The sequence below is a fragment of the Podarcis erhardii genome (assembly GCF_964252035.2).
Source record: "Podarcis erhardii genome assembly, chromosome: Z".
Taxonomy (NCBI): Eukaryota; Metazoa; Chordata; class Lepidosauria; order Squamata; family Lacertidae; genus Podarcis; species Podarcis erhardii.
Window position 1 is genome coordinate 22,538,267 of NC_138504.1, and position 24,589 is coordinate 22,562,855.

General features: G+C 44.5%; 1 protein-coding gene across 1 annotated transcript; it reads right to left on the reverse strand.

Moving 5' to 3' along the window:
• Positions 1-1,376: 1,376 nt before the first annotated feature.
• TBX22 (T-box transcription factor 22) lies at positions 1,377-24,589 on the reverse strand. The gene is made up of 8 exons (XM_081848352.1): positions 24,034-24,589; positions 22,383-22,530; positions 16,871-16,972; positions 13,633-13,807; positions 12,355-12,519; positions 9,573-9,637; positions 7,683-7,768; positions 1,377-3,034 (listed from the first exon to the last, which is right to left on the reverse strand). Exons 1-8 carry the CDS (start codon positions 24,179-24,181, stop codon positions 2,421-2,423), a joined length of 1,503 nt encoding a protein of 500 aa, XP_081704478.1. The 5' UTR covers positions 24,182-24,589; the 3' UTR covers positions 1,377-2,420.

Below are 24,589 nucleotides of genomic sequence, written 5' to 3' on the forward strand. Positions count from 1 at the left end.
CTCCAAAAGTTGCCTGTGGGGGAATCTGGCCCTTGGGCTTGAGAATACCTGTAATGGATTAGGACCAACATAAAGAATGTGATTGGCCTTGCATGCCTCCTTTAAAAAACAAAACAAAACGCAGTAGCTATGGGAAGATCCAGACTACAGTGTGGAAGGAAATTGGGTTTAACCATTTGCCCTTGTCATAATCTTGATCTGGACAGCACACCTGTTCGCTCCTGGAGGGAAACTGAGGAACAAGCCAGACCATTGGTCTATCTGCTCTCCAGAGTTTCAGACACGAATCTGCCTTAGCCCTGCTTGAAGATGTCAGGCCTTTTAAAATGTGAACAGGGCTGTATTGACAGCATTAGAGGCCCTGAGCATTGAAAAGATTATGATGCCCTGCCATTTGTAATCTGAAATGAAAACAATACTAAACTATAAAACAAAACAAAACAGATTTATTGCAACGCACAACAGGATCTGATTTCCTGGCATTCATTATTTCTATCTACATTTGTAGGAACGCCCCCAGGTTCAGGTGGGGATAAGTAATAAAAAGAGAACCAAAATAAAAATAAAAATGGAGAAAGAGTTGTGGTGGAGTGTAAGAAAGTGTGTGTGTTTCCATTTTGATGGAATTTGATGGGTCTCCTTTTTGTGTGTGCCTCTGCTGTTTTGGTGCCCTGAGCACACGTTGGCAACACAGCACTGAATGAAAAGCGTGTGTACAACCACTAAGCACTTTCCCTCCACCAGCGCCCCAGTAAATATCTGCCATGCTCAGAATGGGAGACTGAGTCCAGAATGGGACTCTGGATACCTGCCCCAAAGTCCTGTCCTGAAAGCATCACTGCCACTCCCACAAGTACTATTCAGTGAACCAAACTAAAGGCACATAAAAGGACCAATCACATGCTTCATGTCATGTCTAGTTTGTCCCTCTGTTCTCATGGTGGCCAATTCGTGTTTGGGCTGGAGCAATTCAGACCACAGATGTGAGCCAGCAGGACTGAAACCTTCACTCAGAATATCTCCCTCCATATATTAGATGAAGTGTCAAGAGAAGGGTTCCAGACCCTTCAAGTGTCCTTATTTCCTACGGACGTCTCTGATTTAGAGAAGCCATCCCTGTTTCTGCTTTGATCCCATAATGTCCAGCTGTTCCTTAGGATGTCCCTATTTTCATTGGAGAAATGTGGGAGGGTATGGAGTTATCTGACACCCATAATTATCATTATGGAATGGGACGTCCCTATTTTCATCAGAGAAATGTTGGAGGGTATGGGGTTCCTACCTAGAATTTTCTCTAACATGCTAATTTATTATGTGCAGGGTACTTTTTAGAACATATATAAAGAACCCAGAGGAAACAGGCCTATGACACTGAACACAGAAAAGGTTAATAAACAGTTAATAGTGATTGGAGGCAAGGGGGGAGGGAGGGAGGGAGAGATTGAATGGGACAATAGTCTAATAAGTGCTTTGCTCTGAGAACAGGGAGAGGGAGTTGGGGACAGGAAGCATTGAGTCATCAATCCTTTAAAAGATCCATGAAATCAATTTGAGTATGCAAAGATATTCTCAAAATAACTCTGAGGAATGAGAAAGGCACAGAGTCTGGTGAAAATAACCTTCGGATCACTTTACACTTCAGTAATCTCGTGGATGCTAAAATTCTGCTGCAAAGTGCTTTTTAAAAAATACAAGAAAAGAAAAGAAAGTCCAGTCTACATTTTACCCAAATTCTTTAAATGACTGAGTAAATTAGCAATCTCAGCTTCCCCCCTATTTCAATATCTTTCATATTTTGTGTAGTTATTATGAAGACAGATGGTCCCTTGAGAAAATCAGTGAGGCAGCTTGGGTAGAGCTCAGCCACAATTTCTCAAAATACTTTTTTTTCTGAGTGGAGAGCAAAATTCTGAGTGGTGTTTTTTTTTTTTTTTTTTTTACCCTTGAGCCTTCCCCCACAAAAGGAGGGTCATTTTGTCAAATATTCACCAAATAGTGTCCACTCCTCCCCGCCACCACCTTCCCAGAGATACACCAGAAGCTATGTACTTCCCATCTTCAGGGAATGATCCTGCATCTCTATTTCTGAGGCACAGTGGAAGACACTATATAGTGTCCAGGCAGCCAGGACTGAAGCTCTGCTATTGATACACTGCCAGTAATAACGGCGAGTCTCCCTCCCGCAACAAACAGATGATGGATTTTGCCCTTCCAGTACATATTTAGCAAACTCTACTCCCTAAAAAAAACAGCCACGCACAATTTCACTGCCATAGAGAATCTCAGGATGCCAAAGTTTTGCGCTCAACTCATCCGATTATGGTCTACTCCATGGTCCACTGCCAACAATCCATCAGCCAAAGCCGGAAGCTCTGCAGAGTTTGACATGCCACTGCTTCTGCGATGTTAAAGGAGTCCCATTAGAGGCAGTGGTTAATTGCAGAAGGCCAGGGAGAGTGGTTGCACCTGCTCTCTCTGAGAGGGGATGGAACACCATCGTTTGCTTTGAAATGTCCTGTTGTGTTCATCAGCCTGGATGGCATCGAGAAGTTATAGCCGTAGAAACCATATGGAGGATGTAAGGCACAATTAAGGGCTTCCTGGGTAATGGGACTTGATGGGAAAATGTTTCCAGATGCATGCAAGCCATACAACATATGCCCAGCAGAACTGGGCCCTTGGGGGCTTGGTCCATTTAAGTCTTCTGCTTTGCCACTTTTGACGTTGGTTATGCTCAGAGAAGACAGTGCAGGCATCTCCACCATGAAGTGAGGCAAAAGGGGTGGGCTGGAAGCATTTCCCAGTTTAGGATGGCTTGGAAATATCAGCGATGGCTGTCTTAAAAGGCCGGTAGGGCAAATCTTGTAGCAGACAGGGAGGCCAAAGTGGTGGAGGTAAGATTCCGGGCATGACATTCTGAGGTTGCTTGCTGACAGGTGGAGTGTAGGAGGAGAGCAAGAGGGGGAGAGAAGAGAGCTGAGAGGAGACGGAGTTCCCCCGGGGGGTGTCACAGGGGAAGACCCAGGACTTCCACCTACAGTAAGGCAAGGAAAATTATGTTGTTAAAATATTTTTTTTAAAAGAGAGAGAGATTTCCCTTTCTCTCTCTGGTTACTCCCAGATTGTTGCTGTTTGGAGGTGGGGTTCGATCACATGCTTGAAAATGCACCATGCAATAATAGAGACTTAGGAAGATTCTGTACAACAAACCTGCATCTCCCAAAAAGTCAGACTTTTCCCAATAACCAAAGTGATGGGAAAGTGTTCTGAGAAGTGTGGGATAACACTTGCTTTGATGCAATGTCATCTAACCTCTCTAGAAACAACTAGAACGAATGTTCTTTTTTAAAAAATAAAAAAGCAACAGGCATAATCTATTCTCCATGCAAACAAATCAGAATGAATGCTCAATAAACAAGTCATCTTGCAGCGTGCTCTGTCTTTCTCTGTGTGTCTCACTCAAATGCTCAGGATATCCAGTGGCAGCAACTTCTGGGGCTACTACTAGGAATGTCCAGTTCTATACTCTATGCCCCAAACTATAGCCCTGGTGGTTTAAGACACAGGTGCTTCATTTCTTAAACCACCAGGGCTATATTTTGGGGCATTTCCCTAGACCAGCCTTGGGAAACCTCAGACCTGAAGGCTGAAGGTGGCCCTCCAGTCCTCTGTATCTGTCCCTCAGGACTCTCCCCAGCTCATGCTCTCCACTCTCTTTGGGTGCTTTTGTCTGGATGAAATGTTCTCTTGAATTGGGACAGTGCCTCTTAGGGTTCCTATAGTCCCATTGCATTCTCCCAGGCAGGGGTGCCAACTTGAATAAAATATTGGTACAGTAAACCCTGCCCCACATAATCGATCACATGACATAGGTCATACACACGATTTGAATGGCAATGCCCATCAACTTTGGGGGCCCCAGCTCCCTCAAATATCTTATGGCGGGGCAAAGATCCCTAGGAGTTGGCTCCTATGCCCCTAGGGAAAATGTCTATTTAGTGCTCAAGTGGAGCATGCGGCAATTTTCTGGATTGACATTTGCTCCAAATTAGCACTAAAGAGTGGGTTTTCCCTGAGAAAGGGGCAGGGCAAGGAGGAACCGCTTGGACCCATACCTAGAAAGTACATGTCAAGCAAAAAACCACTTGGACCCATGCTTTCTAGGCATGGGTCAAGTGGAAGTGTGAGTGAGCCATAACTTGCCTGGTTGGAGGATTAAAAGTTTTTTTTTTGGGGGGGGGTAGAAATATCTCCATTTTGTGTGTTTAGAATGTGGCCTACTGAATCAACCACTCTCATCTGTTGCTCCATGCACTTTTGCTTTTGGCCCTGCCCACCACTGATGCATGGACCCTGGAAAGTTGTCCATGGCTGAATGTGGTTGTTGGGCTTAAAAGGGTCTCTACTTCTGCTCTAGGATGTAAAGAGATCCCAGGTATTGGAATGAATCTACCCAGGTTGCCCATTGGCTTGCCTCAACAGGAAAAGATAAAGGGACTTCCTGTCCAAACACAAAGTTTGCCTGAGCAATTATTGTTTTTTCCTCTCTATTTTCTCCTAACCTGCTGGCTCCATACCCACCAACTGCCCCAGAAAAACTGGGACATCCCATTTTCTCCTATGAGAGAATGGACAGCCATATTGGGAGCCTTGCTCTGTCATGATTTTGGGCCGAGATCTCATTCCGGGTCTGTGTTTGGTCTCCAAAGGTATGAAAACTATTAGCCTAACTGAAATGATGGTGTGTGCAACATGGCTGAAATTGTAACACTGTTTGACAGAATGACAGAAATTCAACTAAGAATTATTTTCTGCAGTTGGTTCGTGGTACCAGTTTTTGAGGGAGGGAGGAGGTGAGTGCCATGGTAAGTTCTCTGACTGCCCTTGTGTTCCTCCCTCTCTCTCTTTCCACACACACACACACACACACTCATTATGCCATTTCCACACTCTTTTGGAGAGAGTTTAAAGTGGAATGAATGTTCCTTGCAATCAAGCATGCGTAATTATCTCACCAGAATGTAAAGCTGGGTATTTATCCAATCTGCAAGCTTTGAGCAATTTAATTGATGGATTAATGAGCAAAATCTTAAAAGGGGGCAAATCCCCCTTTGATTAATCAGTTGAGCTCAGAAGAAGCCAAAGACCTGGGATTCTCAAAGGACAAGCTGCCCGCAGGCCCCAAAGATGCAACAGCTCCCTTTTTGCTAAGCTGATGAAAAGGAACTGTTAAAATAGCATATCCTCCTTCTACTTGGCATCCAAAATCAACAAATATTTTAGCTTTCTGTACAAAATTATTGCATAATTATTCAGAATGAAAATAAGGACCCCAGGCAACTGAAACTTACTGGAACTAATGTAGCAGCATAGTAGCTAAAGCCCCATAGAACAGAGTGAGACAGGACCTGCCTTATTATGGGTGAAGCTACCCTTGCACCTAGTGTGAAGGCGCCACCTGTTGAAAAATGCTGTAGCTAGACTGTTGGTGGAGATAGACTACTGCCAACACATAAATCTGGTTCCTAAAAGCTCACATTGGCTGCCCATATGTTACCAAGCCAAGTTCAAGGTTCTTGTATTAACTTACAAGGCCCTGAACAACTGGAGTCCACAATATCTTTAGGACTACCTGCTCCCTTATATCCCTGCTCGATCAATGAGATCCCCTTTGGTGTTCCCCAGTGGCACAGATGAACAGCTCGTAACTACCAGAAGATGTGAATTCAGTGTAGAGGGCCCAAGCTTGTGGAACTCCCTCCCTAATTAAAGTTAGAAAGGCACTCTCTTTTCTGAACTCCAGGTGCATGATGAAGTCCCCCTTATTCCAGCAGGCATTTTAAGTTAGTTTGAGTTTCTGTTTGGTTCTGTGATGATTTCTTTGGTTTTGTTACATTCCTTGTATGGTTTATTTTTATGTACACCACGTAGAAATTCTAATGATTAAGCAATATGTAAATGTCATAAATTTACATATTGCCAGTGGCAGATGATGGGGGGGGGGGTGCAGCAGTAAAGGTTGGTCCACTTGGGGAAATGAAGCACTGCCCCACCAACTGCAGTGTGGATTCAGTAAATAGGCAAATGGGAGAAAAACTGGAATTAATTGGCTCTGCCTCCACTTACTAATGGACACCCTAGCTTCCACCTTGCCAGTTCCACTGGGCACCAGACACTACTAAGTGGCATCTGCCACTACCCTATTACCCTTCCTGAACCCCTCTGCTGGAGATTAGAGTTCTTTTTGCAACTACTGCCACACACAGCATAGGACCATTGGTCCATCTACTTCCCCAGGCACTCCACCTGAGACCTTCTGCATGCAAGGCTATGGCATTTCCCTAAATGAACCTGCTTTCTTTAGGGACAGTGAATGAAGCTTCCTGTTGTCAGGGTTGAAATGGGATTCAGCTGTATCAGTCCAGTCAGCTTCTGTGCACAGGTAAGTGGGACACTATCTCATCCTTTGCCTCAGGCATCAAAATACCTTAGGCTGGCTCTGCAGTGAGACTGACTCCTGTGTAAACAGGCCTGGGACTAGGCTGCACAAGGTTGAGCAATGAACCAGAAAGCCCTTCAATTCAACTCTTGCCTCTATCAGGGATTCATTTGGTGGCCTTAGACAAGTAACTCCCAGTCCGTCCCTCATGGGGATAATCAGGTCCAGCATCCATCATGCTCAGGCAGCTGTTGGGGTCTTGGTGTTCTGATGAGACCCATCACACTGACCTATCTCCATTCATTCCAGAGTGGATAGGGGCTGGGGGCTGCCATTGTGTTTTCCCCAGTGCCCTCGACCAGGCATGTCCAACATTCAAGAGACTGAGATCTACTCCCACTATAAAAAAAGGTGTTGAGCTTTTTTTAGGAAGCCAGAGTTGTTGAGCTCCCCCCCATTTTTTATTTATTTTTTGGGGGGGGCATGATCCACCAAGATCTACCACGAACCCCCCACGATCAACCAGAAGATTGCGAACTACCTGTTGGACATCCCTGCCCTAGACCATTGGTTTTTTTTGTTCCCCAGGCATGGAACTAGATTCTCTACCACCAATCTATGGTCTTTCCAAAGGAAATCTGCTTCTTCTTAAAACAGTTTAAAAGGAAAAACCCTTCTGCTCTGCTCTGGATTCAGGCTTAGCCATGCTTAGAGTAGACCTGATGGGGCTCAAGTCAGCCCAGCTCAGCCTTATATTGTTATGAGACATGGTATTGGTCAACGTGGAAAGGCCCTTTATCAAAAGCATTTCATGAGCATGCTGACATACAGCGTTAACAGGAATATAGGAAGCTGCCTTATACCAAGTCACACCACCAATTCATCTTTCTCAGTATTGTCTGCACTGACTGGCAGTACATCTCCAGGGTCTCATGCAGGAGACTTTCCCAGCCCTGTCTCAAGAAAACAGGGAGTGAAACATGGACCCTAATCCTAACCTTCCCTGGGGCAGGGAAATGATGCTTTAAATCATTTTAATTCTCTAGCCCATAAAGTTAAAAGCCAAATTTGCATGGCCATCAGATACAATGTCTTTACTGAAAATTAGCTTCCTTGCTATCCCAGTATTCAGGTTGCCAAAGCCTCCGAGGAACTGACTGCACTGAACATGTTGAAAAGCATGCCACTGTTGCTTAAAGTTCAGCATAATGATCTCAGAACCAATGGAGAATTCTGTACTTACCCTGACTTTCTGCACCAAAAGATTTAAAATCCAGGGTAAGTGATGGTCTCCATGGATATGATTCCAGAAGTCCATCCAATACTCCTCTACAAAGCAAAGCATGGACATCAGGCTAGCACTTGCATGGGAATATGTTCCAAAGACTGGTTCAGATATTGACAAGTGGGGTACTATTTAGCAGAGTCACAGCCATATAGGAAATGGCCAAATAAGGAAATATGAACACTTATAAAAGTAATCTAATTTCCACTTTCCTTTATGAAGATGGGGGGGAAATTACAGAATTCAAGCAAAATATCCCTGCATCACACTTTCTTTCTTGGCCATGATCCTAAGAGACCAAGGCATACAAAATAGGATATTGTTGAGATTATCAGTGTGTCAACCTACCAATGACTATGTACCAAAAGTTGATTTACACCCACCCACCCACTTCACGGAAAATGAAGGCCTCAGTTCTGATAGGGGCAATCCAAATGCAAGTTTCCACACTAGGAATGCACCCTTCTCATCAAAGGGGAGTACAAATGGCTCAGTCACACCAGGTGTGAAGCTTCTGGGGCATTGCAGAAGGTGCTGCAACTATGATGTTCAATGGAAGGTGAGTGATGGGGGGGCACATTAGATTTTGTGCAGGGTGCCAAGTGCAGAAGCCAGTGGCTTAGCGTGGGTTGTCAGCACCCGGGGCAAGGCAAGTAATTTGCGCCCCCTAAGCCGTGGAATTGCGCCCCCTAACCCGTGGATTTGTGCCCCCTAACCCTAACCCCCAGATGTTGTGCCCGGTACGGCCGGGCCCCCCCCCGCACCCCCCATGCTATGCCACTGGCAGAAGCTTCTGCATCCAGCAAGTTTGTAGACAGGAAGCAAGGCAGTTTTATTGCACTAAATAAACAGATGTAGTGACAGACTATTCACATATAGCAAACAAATAGTCTGCAAATAATCTAGTTTGGCCCTCAAGAGGTAGGGAGGGATGTTTTTAGAAGGTGGGTGTCTCAGAAGCTCTAGTGAGCACTCAGGACTTCCTGGGTGCCTCTTGAGATTCTGGCAAAAATATATCTTACTATGCACATGAAAGTAGTATGTGACACATAAAACAGATTGCAACTGATTAATCTCTTTTTGTTTATTTAATTGCTTAGCTTAAAATGTGCTCCAGTTGTTAACTTAAGGAAAGACTTGCAGCTGGATCAGAACAAAGGCCCATCTGCCCCAGATTTCTGTTCTGACAATGGCCAACCAGATGCCCATTATGGGAAGCCCACAAACAAGACACAAGAGTAACACTGGCATTCTCTCCACTTGTGGTTCCCAGCAACTGGTATTCAGAGGCATACGTCTGAATACTAGAAATAAACATGAAATATTGTGAAAACTGCGAGTAATAAGGACCACTTTAAAATAGGAGTCTCTCCTCCCTTTCTCCCACATTGGGTGCCTCCTGCAACACCCATGGAGTCATCACAAAACAAGGCGAGGGGTTGGACAGAGGGGGTTCGTAACTATTGTTTTACCATGTGCAAATATTATTTATTATTTCATATGTGTTTATGCAGCTTAATAGCAAAGCAAACTCTAAGTGTTCTAGAAAAATAACAGATAAAACTGGAAAACTGCAATATTATGTAATAGAAAACTACAAGGCAAAAGCATATACGACTCCATTGGTTAACCAATTATTACACTGACACTCATACTATCAATTAGTTAGGATAGCCTTCATGGATCTGGTCCCCTCAAGATGTTTTGAACCACAGCTCCTCCCACCAGCACTTGCTGGGGCTGATGGGAGTTGCAGTCAAAATATTTGGAGATCACTAAGCTGACCAAGGCCGGACTATGATGCCTTTAACTAGTGGACAGCCCAGCAAATAAATGGTAATAATTTACCTGTTTCTTCCAGGGTCTCTAAACCCTTTAGCAAAGGGATTCCGGTCAATCTTCAGTTTTGTTATCTGTGGACATTCGCAGCAAAACAACAAAGAAAGAATTGTTTGAGTGTTGTAACCAGGTCAGCAAACTTTTTCAGCAGGGGGCCTGGTCCACGGTCCCTCAGACCTTATTGGGGGCCAGACTATATTTTGGAAAAAATAATAATGAACAAATTCCAATGCCCCACAAATAACCCAGAGATGCATTTTAAATAAAAGCACACAATCTACACATGTAAAAACATGCTGATTCCCGGACCATTCGCGGGCCGGATTTAGAAGGCAATTGGGCCAGATCCGGCCCCCGGGCCTTAATTTGCCTACCCATGAAGTAACCCAACACTAGAATGGCAAAAACCTAGTTAGACAGAATGTCATTCATTTGCAGGAGAAATTTGATTCCATTCACACTTAAAGGCAAATCTATGAAATCTGCCCTTTCTAAAACAATATGAAAACATAACTACAGTCATCCTTCAAAATGCAAATTTACCTGAATTTTGTGTTGCAGTTCTCCAAACAATGTTTTTTTTAAAATGCATATATTAGGGGGAAGTGCATAAAAATAAATGTAGTAGTGAAAAACACATGAAAAATGCATTATATTAAGGGAAATTGTTTGCAAAAATGTGTACAAAACAGCATGCAAAAATGTTTGCTGGGAGAAGTTCACACTAAAATGCTGATTAATTATTCTTTTTTTAATGCAGATTGCTGCAGAAATGTGGAGAAATGAATTGAATATTGGATAACTGAGAAATGGACAGAACAAAACCAACACATCCTTCCATCCCTACTCATATGCGCCCAATGTTAGAACAGGTTTCTAAGAAATTGTCACAATTACCCTACCTATAAACATGAGCTTTTTGTGGTCACTAGAGTCCATTCTGTGAGTTTTGTGGAGCACTGTCCTCAGTAAGGGGTTTTAGGTATACATGAGTGTAGGGAGAGGGATATAAATGGTGAGACCTTGAGAGGCCATTATTCTTTGAGTTTGTTCCACTCCTCTTGAGTCCCAGTTTAACTAATAATCATTTGTTGGGTTAGAATGTGTTGCATTTGCTACACCTTTGAAGTCATTCCTTGATTGATTGATTGATTGATTGATTGGAATTCATATACTGCTAATATTTTTTAACCTCTAAGCAGTTCACATAAAATAAAATACACACTTAAATTATCAATAAAAAGTCAGAAGTAAAAGCAAGTTCATTTTTAAAAGATACAAAACATAAACAAAACCAGCATAAAATTGCATATTAAATTGTGCATCAGCTTTTCATATCTGGATAGGCTTTTGCAGACTCATACCCTAATGTTACTGGACCACACTTGTGCCCTGATTCTTCTAAAGAGAAAACTTCACCAAATCAGTAGTTTTGATGTGATCTTATGCATGCTCACATCAATATACTTTCAGTACTGTTCTATTGATGCATCCGTGCAGTTTGGCACACTTGTGGTTAAACCGCCACACAATTTATAAGTAATAATAATTATCATTCAATTTATGTCATTTAAAGATCTTAAATATGAGCAAATAGTTTGTGAGCAAGAAGTGACCTCACATGCATGATATAGTAGGGATTGTTTTCAGTGAGTTTTTTTTTATTCTATTAATAACCTTGTTGTATTGTTGTTTGTGTTGTCCCTGTTTTTAATTCTAACTCAAAATAAATTCCCATGAGTGCCGCCCCCTGCAAAGAAAACACCCACTCCCCAAAAAAAGAATTTTGGTATAAATAACTGAACTAGGAATGAGAGAGCAATTCATTTGGGTTTCACAAAGCCCACACTTCCCTAGCCCAAACATGTGAATCGGAACACAGCTCTTCTTTGCTTTTGTGTGCCCTTGTTTGGATTTTGTGATACAGTCTTCCAGCTAAAGAATGCAAACAAAAATGTGTATATAAGTGCAAAGGATGTGGAAGGAACTCATCCATCAGCCAAAATAACATGGATAAATCCACTGTACAGAGGAAACCTGACTTGCAAAAACTGTATGACAGGAGAAATGTGCCTGAAAATGCATATGAATTTTCATGCGGGCTTAAAATATAAAAATACCTGAAAAGTATGCAGAAATGGGGCAGACCAAACTTAACACTGGAAAAATAAGAAACTAAATTACATGTAAATTGACAGATTCATTCACATTAACATCAAGTTTCGTATAGGGGCAGCATTTAATCAATATTTTACTGACCCAAGACATTGAGAAAAACTGCAATTTGGTCCATGCGCATACACACACACACACTTTTCCATATACAGAAGCTGACCTTATTGGTAGCACCTTCCACCACACCTGAGGGATGGAATCTATCTTAGAGGGTACAGCCCAAGACTATGCGCACTAGGGTAGGTGAATGTGTCAATTTCAGTTTCTCTCAGCTCCTCACGTTTCCTGTGTTAAATTAAGTTCTCCACCTTTCCACATCAGCTTATATTTTTTTTTAAAGAGTTCTCATGAAACCCCATTGGGATTTTAGTCTGATTTTCTCCTAATACACACATTTTAGCGTGATAGTCTTCCTAAAGTACACATTTTTACAGAGCAGTTTTCCATAATATAATGCATTTCTGTGTTGATTTATTTGTGTGGGGTTCTTTTTTTTTTTTTAATGCATCAGTCCCACTTCATGGGGGGAAAGAAACCACCTTAATTTGCACAATTCCAAATTCTGAAGAGAAATGAATGGAAGTACCATTTTTGAAGCATCTCTTAAGTAACTTGCCTGCTGGTTTTGATAGGCTGTGACAGTGGTGAATTCAGTTTCTTTAAAGGAGAAGGTCTGAACGCCTGCTGCTGGCAGTGACTGGATCTGGGACAGATCAAACCGGGAATCCTGGACAATGACATGGACTCTTGGCTTGTATTTGTGCATGGACTGCAGAATAATCTGTAAGAGAAGACAGGCAAATGTCCTTAAAAATCTCAGGTCTAGGGACCCAGTGCTAGTATATCTGGCTCTTGGGACTCTCCCAGCCCTATTCTGTGTCCTCCTTGGGTGCCACTCACTTGCATGGGTGGGTGGGTGGGTGAAAGGGTGCATAGAAGCCTCTGGCTTTAGCATGGCTGAAATGTAGGCAATTGTACAGAGGTAAGAATCATATCCATTGCTCCACCCACTTTTGCCCCTGGCCATGCCTACCACTGGCATGTAGCCCCCAGAAATGGAGATGTGGCCCTTGGAATGAAAAGATTTTCCCATCTCTGGTTTATAGTATCAGTGCTGATCTAGGTTCCAAGGGAGGTGACTTTGACAATGGGGGTGGTAAGGAGCCTATATCCTTGGATCTTTATGCCCTTACGTTACCAGAGCAGGATGAGAGGGACAGGTGCTGCAGCACAAAGGGGCTCCAGCTATGCATTTTACCTGATGTGGCCTTGCATCACTGTGGCGACTTCATGGTGGAGGAAATCATACACTTATGCACAGAGACACAACTTTCTCTCCCTCACTCACAATTTCTTAAATCCCAGTCTGCAAAGCATGTGGGGCTGTGACTCTGAATGTAATAATGCTGAAAGGTAGATGGACTACCAACTTCCTAATTGATTGTGGGTTTTGTTTTAATTGGCATGAGCTCCCCTAGAAATTTTGGTAAAATGAAAAGTGCCATATACAATGGTTTCAAATAAACACACATACAGTGGACGCTGAGGTTGCGAACATGATCCATGTGAGATGCACGTTCGCAACCTGCAGTGTCCACAACCCACAGTGGCGCGGGTTGCAATTCGGCGCTTCTGCGCATGCGCAAAGCATGATTTAGCGCTTCTGCGCATGCACGACCGCCGAAACCCGGAAGTAACCCTTTCTGGTACTTCCAGGTTTCGGCGGGTCCGTAACCCGAAAAACCGCAACCTGAAGCATCTGTAACCCAAGGTATGACTGTATAAGGAAGTCTTAGGGCAGCCCTAAAAGTTATTTCTTGTTCCAACAAGAAATCTCTGTCCATCCCTCCCTTCTCCTCCCATTATAGCAGTTCACCCTCCAATCCACACCTACATGCCCTTTGTCGTCCATCTCATTGTTGGTCAGTTTCACCCGATCAAAGCTGATGATCTGTCTCATCCAGGTCTCTCCAGAGCAAGGGGAATCTGGGTGGATGTAAAGCCGGGGTGTGATGCAAGAATGGTCTGTGTTTCCAGCCACCATCCACTGGGAGCTGTGGTAGACATACCTTCATAAGGGACAGAGGTCGTGAGGTTAGGAATCAGCAGAACAATCTGATGCAGAACCCACATTAAGTCCTGTATTTGGCTTCTCAACACACATGCACATTAGATGCACATTAGATGCACCTGCCAGATCAGACCAATGGCCTATATAGTCTAGCATCCTCTTCTCACAGTCAGACTCTGCCTGTAGGAAACCCATAAACATTCTTGAGCACCCCCCCCCCAAAAAAATGTTATGCCCACTTTCTGGGTTATGCAGAGTTCACATGATTGGCAGCAGTGCTGTCACCTGGCAATCAGAGCCTACCCTGTCAAGAGCCCTTAAAAATAGAATGCTGAGGACATTCCTTCATCTCTCACTGCCCATTCAGAAGGCTACCTTTTTATTTCATTTGCCACTGCTTTGAACTGTTTTTCGTTGGTAGCCTAGGATTCCTTTTCTGGTGTAAAGAGAGACCAAGAAGCTCAATGAAAAAAACAGTAAGCACTTCACTTGATGCTACCCTCCAACACCAGTTATTAGTAGCAGATCAACTCTGAGTTTATCTCTAACAATAATGACTAAATACTAAATTCTATAGTTGCAGTTTCCTCCCGGATCTTTCTGTTCTGGGGTCCTGTGAAATGTGCACGGAGTTTGGGGGTATTGCCTGTGCCTCATTATAAATTCAGGGCTCCTTCAAAGGCATTCCAAAGAAACTAACCAGGTGTGCAGTATCCCAAGCAGTCAGGCTTTTAAAGCCTCCATTTCCTTGCCGGACAATCCGTGGGACCGTAACTGGCTTGCGATCGTTAGGTCTCAGCCTTCCGCCCTATACTCTTACCCCTGCTTTGCCCACAAAGAGATTACATGTATGGTTCTATTTAGGACTCAACGCTTGCAAAATTCGCTTCCTGAAGATCACTCACGTCAGTTAGGAGGACAAGGACAGGTATCTGAACCCTGAGTATGTTTCTCCTTGCAGCGGACATCTCAATATTTTTTCACCTTTAGAACACCGAAAGAAGGACCATATGCATGCTTACTCAGAAGTAAGGCCCAATGAGCTCTATGGAGCGTACTCCCAGGCAAGGGTGTATAGCATCGAAGTGTTAATAATCCTATTATTTTGTTTTAGGTAGTATCTCCTATGGAACTCGGGGAACTTTCTTATGTATAGGGTTGCGCTGCGAAAGCAACGACAGAGCAAAAACGCGCCACTTATTTAAAGTACGGTTCTAGCATATGGCTTCTCGCAAAGAAGCATGGGAACCGCAACTTTCCTCTCACAGAACTAGTTTCCAGAGTGCTTTTCATATGTGTTGAATATCCTAAATGTGTGGGGCGGATCTTCCCAAAAGGAACACCGAAACTGGCATTATTATTGTTTTTTTTAGAAAGTATCTCTGATTTCCGTGAGCGATTTAAACAACAAGATTACATATCTCGCATTGAAACCTTTGGGACGTAACACGCTCACTGTTGCATTAGCTCAAGACTTCTGCTGCCTTTGATGTGGGAGAGAAAGGCAGCTTTTCCAAAAGGCAGCCCCTGATCTCAACGTGTCAAATTATTGTCGAAGGCTCCCTGAGGTCCTGCGAACTGTTTGTTTGCTTTGCAACTTTCCCCAAGCCCTTTGGGGAAGGGCCGTAGCTCAGCGGTTAGGATGTCTCTTTTGCCCCGGCATCTCCTCCTGGTAGGGCTGGGAATACTTCCCTGAAACCCGGGCGCGCAGGCAATAATCACGCTCAGTATAGGGTAATATCCCGTGTTCCTAAGAGCATCTATATTGGAAAGAGGTACTGTAGAAACCAATGTGCACATCGTCTCCCAGACCAGCGGTGGAAGGAAGAGCGCGGGATTAAAGTAAACGGGACTGTGGGGCACACAGCTTCTGTCTGTGGCACATAGAATCTCTCGCCACGGGGACGCAGGCCCGCCGTGTGTGTACGTATACTTCTTAACCTGTGGAACTCTCTCCCTCATGAGGCACTGGCAGTGATGGCCACCAACTCAGGTGACCTTTTTCTTTTTTTTAAAAAAAGGGTTTAGATAATTTCATGGTGGACAAGGCTGCTAGCCTCGATGGTTTTGTTCTATCTCCACGGTCTGGGGCGCTATGTATCGGAATACCATTTGCTTGGAACTGCTGCTGTTCTCAGGTCCTGCTTGCAGGCTTCCCACAGGCTTCTGGTCGGCCCACAGGATGCTAGCCTAGATGGGCTATAGACCTGAACCAGCAGGCTTGACTTATTATGAAGGAGTTTACTTAGGCTGCAGTGTTAACCGCACCTGCATGGAAGAAAGCCCCACTGAATTCAATAGGGCTTATTTTTGTGCAGACATAGGACTGCGCTTTAAGAACTCGCATTTAGAACTGACTTGGATCTTAGCTTTCTGTCAGCGTCTGAAGAGCCCTGCCTACAATCCGTTTTTGCCTGCTGTTTTTCGGTCCAGATACTTCAAAGTATTTGGGATGTCATAAATTCGTGCAAACAGCGAGCTATTGATATATTTTGCCAATGGGTCAGAAAAGCTTTAAAATGAGGAATCAGTTTACGATTACTCCGCATAACTCCGGCACTGAATGATTTGAGGACACGCGGTTATTTCCTAGAAGGGGGGCGGGGGGAATCCTGCTGAATATGAGAAAATAGGCATAAGAGCGGACTGCAGTTTCACGTGTAAGTTGATGGTCATATTGTGAAATTAGGAAGGTAGCGGGGGAAGTATTTAAAGAGAAAAGGGAATTCTGCACGATGCGCATCTGCTTGCTTTAAAATGGATTCCAGGCCTACTGGGGTGGAGGAGCAGGTCCCTTCGACATCAGCGGGACTGATTCACACGTACATGTAGGAAGGAACCATCCTGTAACTGGCAGTTGAAGCTGGGAAAAGATTGAGTGTGAGGGGATGCTACCATATGCGCATCCCTTTCTGTGCTGGTTGGGGGCTGGAGGCCCTGACACAAGCAGGAGGCACGTCGTCGTCACCTCCTGCTGAGGTCATCCGCGAATGAGAGCGTGCACGTGTGAACTGCCCCTATATCTTGCTTAGCTTCCAAAGGAGAACGGTCCGCGTTTTACCTGTATCTTTTCGAATCTACCGGCACCACGTCTATGGCGATGTAATATTGCTTCATCGAATCCAGACCTTTCACTTTGACTCTGACCGACGGAAACATTCTCCTGCGAGAAGCGTAAGAAGAGCAATAGGTTTCATTTGGCATCTAGTTCCTTGGTTCTTTTCATATCCCGCTCTGTCTCCACTGCTCAAGGCTCATCGCGCAACTGTCCACAGCCATACCTGAAGGGATACCTGCCGCTTTATGAGCCCCGGAAGTCTCAGGCCGGCGAGCCTGCCTTTCACACCGCCAGCCTGAGCGAAGTCCCTGTGACATTTGCAGGAGCACTGGAGTTTAAGGGACACCCCGTTCCCTTTGCATTGCAAGGCTTACAGCTGAGGGACTTGCAAGAAATGGGCATGATCCTGTGCGCGCTGACTTGGGAGTAAGCCCCTTTGAACTCAATGGAAATTACTTTCGAGTAAACATGAACAGGTTCCGGCTGAGTTTCCCTCTTTTGCTGCTCCCTCTATTATCATCACCCCCATTCCCTGTCACATCAGAAGGGGAGAAATGATCTACTTTCAGGTGTAGCAGAATCAAAGAATTGTAGGATTGGAAGGGACCCCGAGCCATCTAGTCCAGTGTTTCCCAACCTTGTGCCTCCAGCTGTTTTTGGACTACAATTCCCATCATCCCTTGCCACTGGTCTTGCTAGTCAGGGATGATGGGAGTTGTAGTTCAAAAACAGCTGGAGGCACAAGGTTGGGAAACACTTCTAGTCCAACCCGCTGCAATGCAGGAATCTTGCCCACGAACCACAAACCTTCTGGTTAACAGCACTGACACATTGCGCCACAGAGACCTGGTAGAAACCGGTGTGGAAGTAATAGTTTGAACCCTTCCTAACAGTAAGAACATAAATAGCTGTAGTTTTACGCAAAATACTACTAGAAGTCGTAAATTGCTGATTTCTGTCATAGTGAATAAGCCCGATTAAAAGTGCCTAGTATTTTGTTTCGTTTTCCAAAAGCTTTCTATATCCGCGAATGCGTGTGAAATCATTCAGGCACCATTATCAATGCTAAATTTTAAAACATGCTTCGTGGGGAAAAGGATCCCAACCACAGCAGGATTCTTCTCTCTCTCCCTCCAACAGATTGTCAATAGGACCAGACTGTTCGTTTACCAAGCCTTGGGCTGCGGCTGAAAGGTAGGAAGGGAAGTCTCAGAAGGACCGAAGACCAAGGAGAGGAGAGAGTGGGGGTGCAAGAGAATGTCGATGTGCCAGCTCCATAGAGAGGTTTACCAGAAAAACAAGTTTCCAGCCTAGCAGTGAGGAACAGAGAGCCAGCAATGGTGTAGTGGGGAGAATGCTGGACCAGGACCTTTCAGGGTTCAAATCCTCACTCAGCCATGAAGCTTCCTGGGTGACCTTGGGCCAGTCACCATCTTTCAGCTTAACCTACTTCACAGCGTTGTTGTGAAGATGAAATAAAGAAAAGTTAAGATGTGAATGTAACAGTAAATAAACATGTCAGATGTTCCTGAACTATACAACTCTCACTGCATCTGACTGTTTGTCATGGTGGCTGGGGAGACATGAAGTTCAGAAACACCTGGAGGGCCACACGTTCCCCATCATCCTCTAGTCCCCTAACAAATGTGTCTGCAATCCTATACTTGGGGTGTTTTCACATTACCATTTTAGAAGGCTGTGAAGTTGTTAACATACACACACAACTTTCATGGGTCTTTCCTCTCTCCCTGTTCACATCAGCAGGGCTTCATATTGTCACATTCGTTTTGTTTGTGTACACACTACAGGATGGGGGTGTCTTTACCCTGTGCAAAGGAGGCTAGACATAAATTAGAAAAGGCTTGAATGCTCCAACCCATGTGAATCTGGTTTAAGAAACAATGCATAAAAAAACAGCTGTGCTTAAAAAAATCCCTGCAGGAAATGTGCATTTTTAAAAAAATATAATGGCCTGTGTGAACACGGCACAGAAATCTGGGTACAAACCCAACACAGTGAGTGCACAGTAATTGAGAGTGTGAACTCAGCCTTAGTTAGCTAGGAGTGAGTCCCTGTGCATTCAATAGGGTTGTTATCTGAGTAGAGTTGTATAGAATTCCAGTGCAGCTGTGCCTTTAAGGCACCACAGAACTCCTTACCCCATGGACCTGGCTTTCCACTGCAATGCTGAGGTCAAGGGTAAGGATGAGAGAGCAAATAAGGCATGGATGGTTTCCCACATTTTGAAGTAAGTGAAGTAAAACATATTACCCTCTGCATAGCACTTTTCTGAAGACCATTCTGTCTGCACCTGCTATTCAGGGCAGAACCTTTTATTGCCCTAGACTTCAGGGGTAGATAACATGGTGCCCTCAAGATGCTACTGGACTTCAACTTGACCATAGGCCATGCTGGCTGAGGCTGATGGGAATTCCTATCCAACAACATCTGGGGGCACTACATTGGCTTCTCATTGTTTTAATAATCTTGCAAGGGATGTTGCGTGAGGTGTTTTAAATAAGGGGAAATGTCTACATTCTGACTTGGCCAGGAATTTTTACTGCACTCTGACTCCTCACAACTTTCATTTGTTGAGGATGAGGCTGTCAGTAGCTACTAGCCATGATGGCCACATTCTCCCTCTATTGTCTGAAGCAGTAGCCTCTGAATACCAGTTGCTGAGAATCACAAGCGGGGAGAACTCTGTTGCACACAGGTGCCACTTGCAGGTTTCCCAAAGGTTGAGAACAAGACGTCTTTGGCCTGATCAGACTGGTCCCTTCATATTTTCTTATGTCCTTCATAAATTAATCTCTCTTCTTCCCTCTCTCTGCAAAGAACTGCAAACATGTTCAGCCAAACAGCAATTGGGTTCACAAAGTTAGCAAAAGCATTTAAAGCCATGCATTTCATCCACCTAGCTACTGAGTGCCAAAAACACTAGAATCTTGAGATTTGGAATTCCACAGCACACATCCTCAGGCATGGAAGTTCAAAAACAATTTTTTCAAAAGCATCTCCCTCCCTCCCTCCCTCCCTCCCTCCCTTCTTTCTTTCTTTTAATGACACCATACTGGTGACAAGATCAGCCTTCTCTCTAGAAGGGCTTATCAGATATGTGTTGTGTCTCTTTCTGACCTTATAGTAGAGGGCAGGTAAGAAATCAAATAAATCAAGTACTCAGAAGTAAGTCCTGCTTGGCTTAAAGGGCCTTACTCCTAAGTAACCATGGGCAGGATTATAGGCAGATCAAATCCATGCACAGGATTCCTCCAGTAGTTAAAAGGGCACCTACTTAGGAATAGGTTGCCTTGAAATGCATTAATATCAAGCCAAGGATGTTTAGGATCTTGATGTTAGGCTCCTCACATTCTTCCTTCTTAGTGACATGTCACCCAATCGTACTAACTCAGTGGCAGAACACATGCTTTAATTTTTGGTATCTGCATTTAGAACCTGGGAAGATTATCTTTCTAAAACCCTGGAGAGCCGCTGCTAGTAAGTGTAGATAAACTGATAGTATAAGGCAGCTTCTTCTGTTCCTTCGAGGCTTCACTTGGAAGTAAGTCTCACCGAGTTCTTACTCCCATGTAAACGTACATGAAATTGCAGCCTCAAGCTTTGCCTTAACAGCTCGGCCTTGGTGATAAGTGACTCTTCATCCACTAATTTATGGAGCTCTGGTTTGGGAATCGAATAGATTTAATGGAGAAAAGAACCTGCAGAAGGTTATCATAGTCATTTCTCTTGATTAGCGAAGGATGAACTTGTGCAGTTAACGTAATTTTAGACTCAGGGTTCAGTGGTTTACAGCCCTCCCCGCATTTAAGGATGGGAATATATTTTACTTCCTTTTCACCGAAACCTGCTAAGTTGGCCCTGCAGCGTTTGCGAGCCCGGGACTTGAATAACCTTTTATTTAAAATGATATTAGAAAATGACTACTGCATTGTCGGTGCGGGAGACCAGTGATAAGTTTTACGAATATCAAAAAAACCCCATAGTAAAGTCTTCGGCCACCGAATTAACCATTAGCTCATCAGTTTTCTCTCACTCTCCCAAATCACGATCTCACCAGGATCACTGTTATTAAGGAGGAGCTTTTCGCTACAGAATTTATTCCAGGTCGTGAGGAGACGGTAGCCTGCAGTGTATATGAAAGACAGGAGCAAACGATAAACATATCTGCCTGTGCTTCCCCCATCCCCCGTACTGCAAATATTTGGTTTGAAATAAGGAAAACAAATTATCTTAACTCTGAGCGTTAGGGTCTCTCTCTCTCTCTCTCTCTCTCTCTCTCTCTCTCTCTGTGTGTGTGTGTGTGTGTGTGTGTTTGTGAAGGAATTACCCTACAAGATTACAAGGATTTTCGGTTCAGGATTGAGCGAGGACCAACACACACCCGCGCCTCTAGAGAACTGGAGCAGGCAAAGTAATTGTTAAGGTAGATGGAGCAACGGTTCTGAATTGTGATTTATGTAAGGCGTTTTCAGCCTTTCCTGTATCCCTTCGCCTTACCATGGACGGAAATTCTGCCTCACTGAGGTGCTGAGTTTAAAAAATGTAACCTCTGGCAAGACAGGTCCCTTGATTTCCCCGTTTCGTTTTCATTGGAAATAAAAGAGGGAGGGGGAGGATAGCGACGCCTCTCTCTGAGTTGTGGGGAGAACAAATTTCTCTCCCTTGTTAAAATAAGCCTCCCCCACCCTCTAGAACACAGTGTGGCTTACTTCTCAGTAAGCATGCCATTTGTGCATAGTATGGGCACGACCCACCCCGACCAAAGCACTCTCAAGATCAGTTACTTTCCAGGAGAGAGTTACAGATAGGTAGCCGTGTTGGTCTGCCATAGTAAAAAAAAAATAAAAAAAAATTCCTTCCAGTAGCACCTTAAAGACCAACTAAGTTAGTTCTTGGTATCTGAAGAAGTGTGCATGCACACGAAAGCTCATAGCAAGAACTAACTTAGTTGGTCTTTAAGGTGCTACTGGAAGGAATTTTTTTATTTCCAGGAGAGAGTTGAGCAAGCGCTGAATTATTTTGCGTTGAAACCGGCGGGACTTGGAAAGTGTCCCTCAGAAACAGGATATTAATAAGAATGAATGAAAGGTCGAATGTACCAGAAACCACCCGTGTTTGTTAAAAGAAAGAAAAAGGCCTTACAGTACATCCTATACATGTCTATTCTGAAGTAAATTCGACTCAGCGCAGTGGGGCTTGCCTTACTCCCAGGTAAGCGGGTACAGTATAGGACAGCAGCCTTAGTAATTTACTTGATCGAACCCACAATTCCGTGAGCGCACAGACTTCTGACCATGCCAACGCTGGTTTATTGGAAAGGGTAGAGCAATCGTGTGCATTTTTAGCACAGCAGCTGACACGCCGGCAAGCACAGTCGCTAACACGTTACTGGAAATTTAGAGTGCTATCTCGGGGCAGATCGCGCGCAGCACACGCATACACACAAAAACAAAAAAAGGAAGAGAGATATGAAACTCCGGGCCAGATGCCCTACCTGCCGGCTTTGGTGATAATCATTTCAGTGCCGATTTCGTGAAACCTCTTCCACAATTCCGAACCTTGCAGGTCCACTTGGATCGCTCCGGCCCCTTCTTTGGTTTCCTCCGGGAGGGAGCCCGCCGTTTCTCCCTTAGATTTCTTTTCTGGGAGGAAATAAATGCAAGCGGGGTACGGGGACAGAACTACAGCGAGTGCCCGCAGCTTGGACATGCCATTGGCTCCCTTTCCTTCCGTGTGGCTCGGATCGGAATTCAAGCGGAAGCTGCAGGGATGCGTTGCGAGGGCCATTGAAAGCCATTCGTTTTTAGGAAGTGCTCTCAAATATCCATTGGAAGTCCTGGAAGGATTTTCTAGGCAGAGACTTTGTAGGCGCCGATAATTCCTATCGACTGCTAGAAGGAAAATCTGGTGGAACTCGAACCTGTTCCGTGCACACTATGGATTTAAAGTACTTTACCAGCACCACGCAGGAATCTTGGGAACGGTAGTTTGTTAAGCACCCTTAACAAGCTACAGCTTCCATGAGTCTTTGGGGAAAACAGAGTGCTTTTAATGTGCTTTAAATAGACAGTGTGGATATTTTTTTAAAGAAACGATTAAAACAATTGCACGCACGCACGCACGCACATATATGACTTATTTTAGCACGGCTTCGTTCCAAGAGAAATTGTGGGGAAATAAGAGCTCGCAAGTAAATGTGTGGAAGACGAGAGTAAATCCGGGATGAGGAACTCTTGGTCCCTGCAGGTGCTCTTGGACCCCCACCTTCCATCTGCTCCAGTCAGTCTGGTCAATGGTCAGGAATGATGGGAGTTACAGTCCAGTAACATCTGCGGGGGTCGTATGTTCCCTGGAGTGTAAATAACGAGGGGGGGGGGCGATTTCCTCCTTCCGCCGCCACTGAAGCAATTGCTTGGCATTCAACTGAGCGCTAGGTGTAGTTTTCGCTGCAATTGGCCTCTCTAAATTTCATTTGAATTGCATGAGTTTAAATGTTATGCCCGAAACAGAACACAGATCACCCACAGGCCCCAGATTAATCGCTTTGTTCTTCCCTCGGTGTAAAACGAGGCTTTGATCCATTCCCTTTAGTAGAACTGGGAGCACGGCTGAGCCCTATTCACATTTAAGAATCTTAAATTAAAAACTCACAGTTCAGCACTCGGATTTGGAAAAGTACCCCCTCGGCGTGCGTCCGCCTTCATTGTCCAAAGTCCCTTGTTATTTTACCCTTCGCTTATTCAACACAGTCCTAACTTTTTATTTGGGGCAAGCGTTATTGAAAACAGAGCAAGCTTTAGGGGGACGCCGGATTCTTCTTCCGGCTGGCAAATGAGGAAATACAATAAAGAATATGTTCCCGTGCCATGCTTTTCTTAAGGTTGTACCAGGGAGTAAACCCTATCAGACGCAGAGGGAGATTCAGCTGAACAGCGCAATCCTAACTCAAAAGTAAATTCTTATGGATTAAATGGGAATTTGCTGTCAGGGAAGCTGGGCCAGGAAATTAGGACTGAAACCTTTCAGGCTACCATTCTAAACGCGCTGACCGACTTCCGAAGAATGTATAGTTTTGGACTGCACGATTCGGCGGTTGCCCTACTAGCACTACAGTGAGAAGAAAGAAGAGAGAAGGGCGACTTTACCTGGCGCCTGGTTTTTCCCGAAGACTGTCTTCTCGGCTGCTTTCTCAGCAGAGCGCTCCTCTTCTTCCAAATCCAGAAGTTTGCGCTTCCCCGTGTTGCCCACTAAAACGTCCACGGAGAAAGCGTGCGCCCTGGAGCTCAAAGCCATGATCCCTGTTCCAAATGTGGAGTCTCCTTCTTCTTTTAGAGAATAAAATAAAGAAAGATCAGGAAGGAAGCCTTCCTTCTTTGCTTCCCCTACTCCCCCCTCTTCAAAGCCGAAAAGAAACTTCAGCCCAGCTCAGAAGGGCTTGTGGCCCGATCAACCCCCTTCCAACACTTTGCGCAGCATCCTAGAAAGTGAGAAAATATATCCAGCTTCCCAGCTCCATTCAGGATTCCTAATGGCTCTCCGAGGAAGCGACTAGCAAAAAGAAGGCGACATTTCCATCCCTACTTTTTAAAAAAGATGGGGGGGGGGGAGAGAGAACAGAACTGCCTTCTTTGGCAAATCCCAGGGACAGAGGAGTAAGACTGACAAGGGTAAGAAAAGGAGAGGGAACGCGAAGTCAGCTGA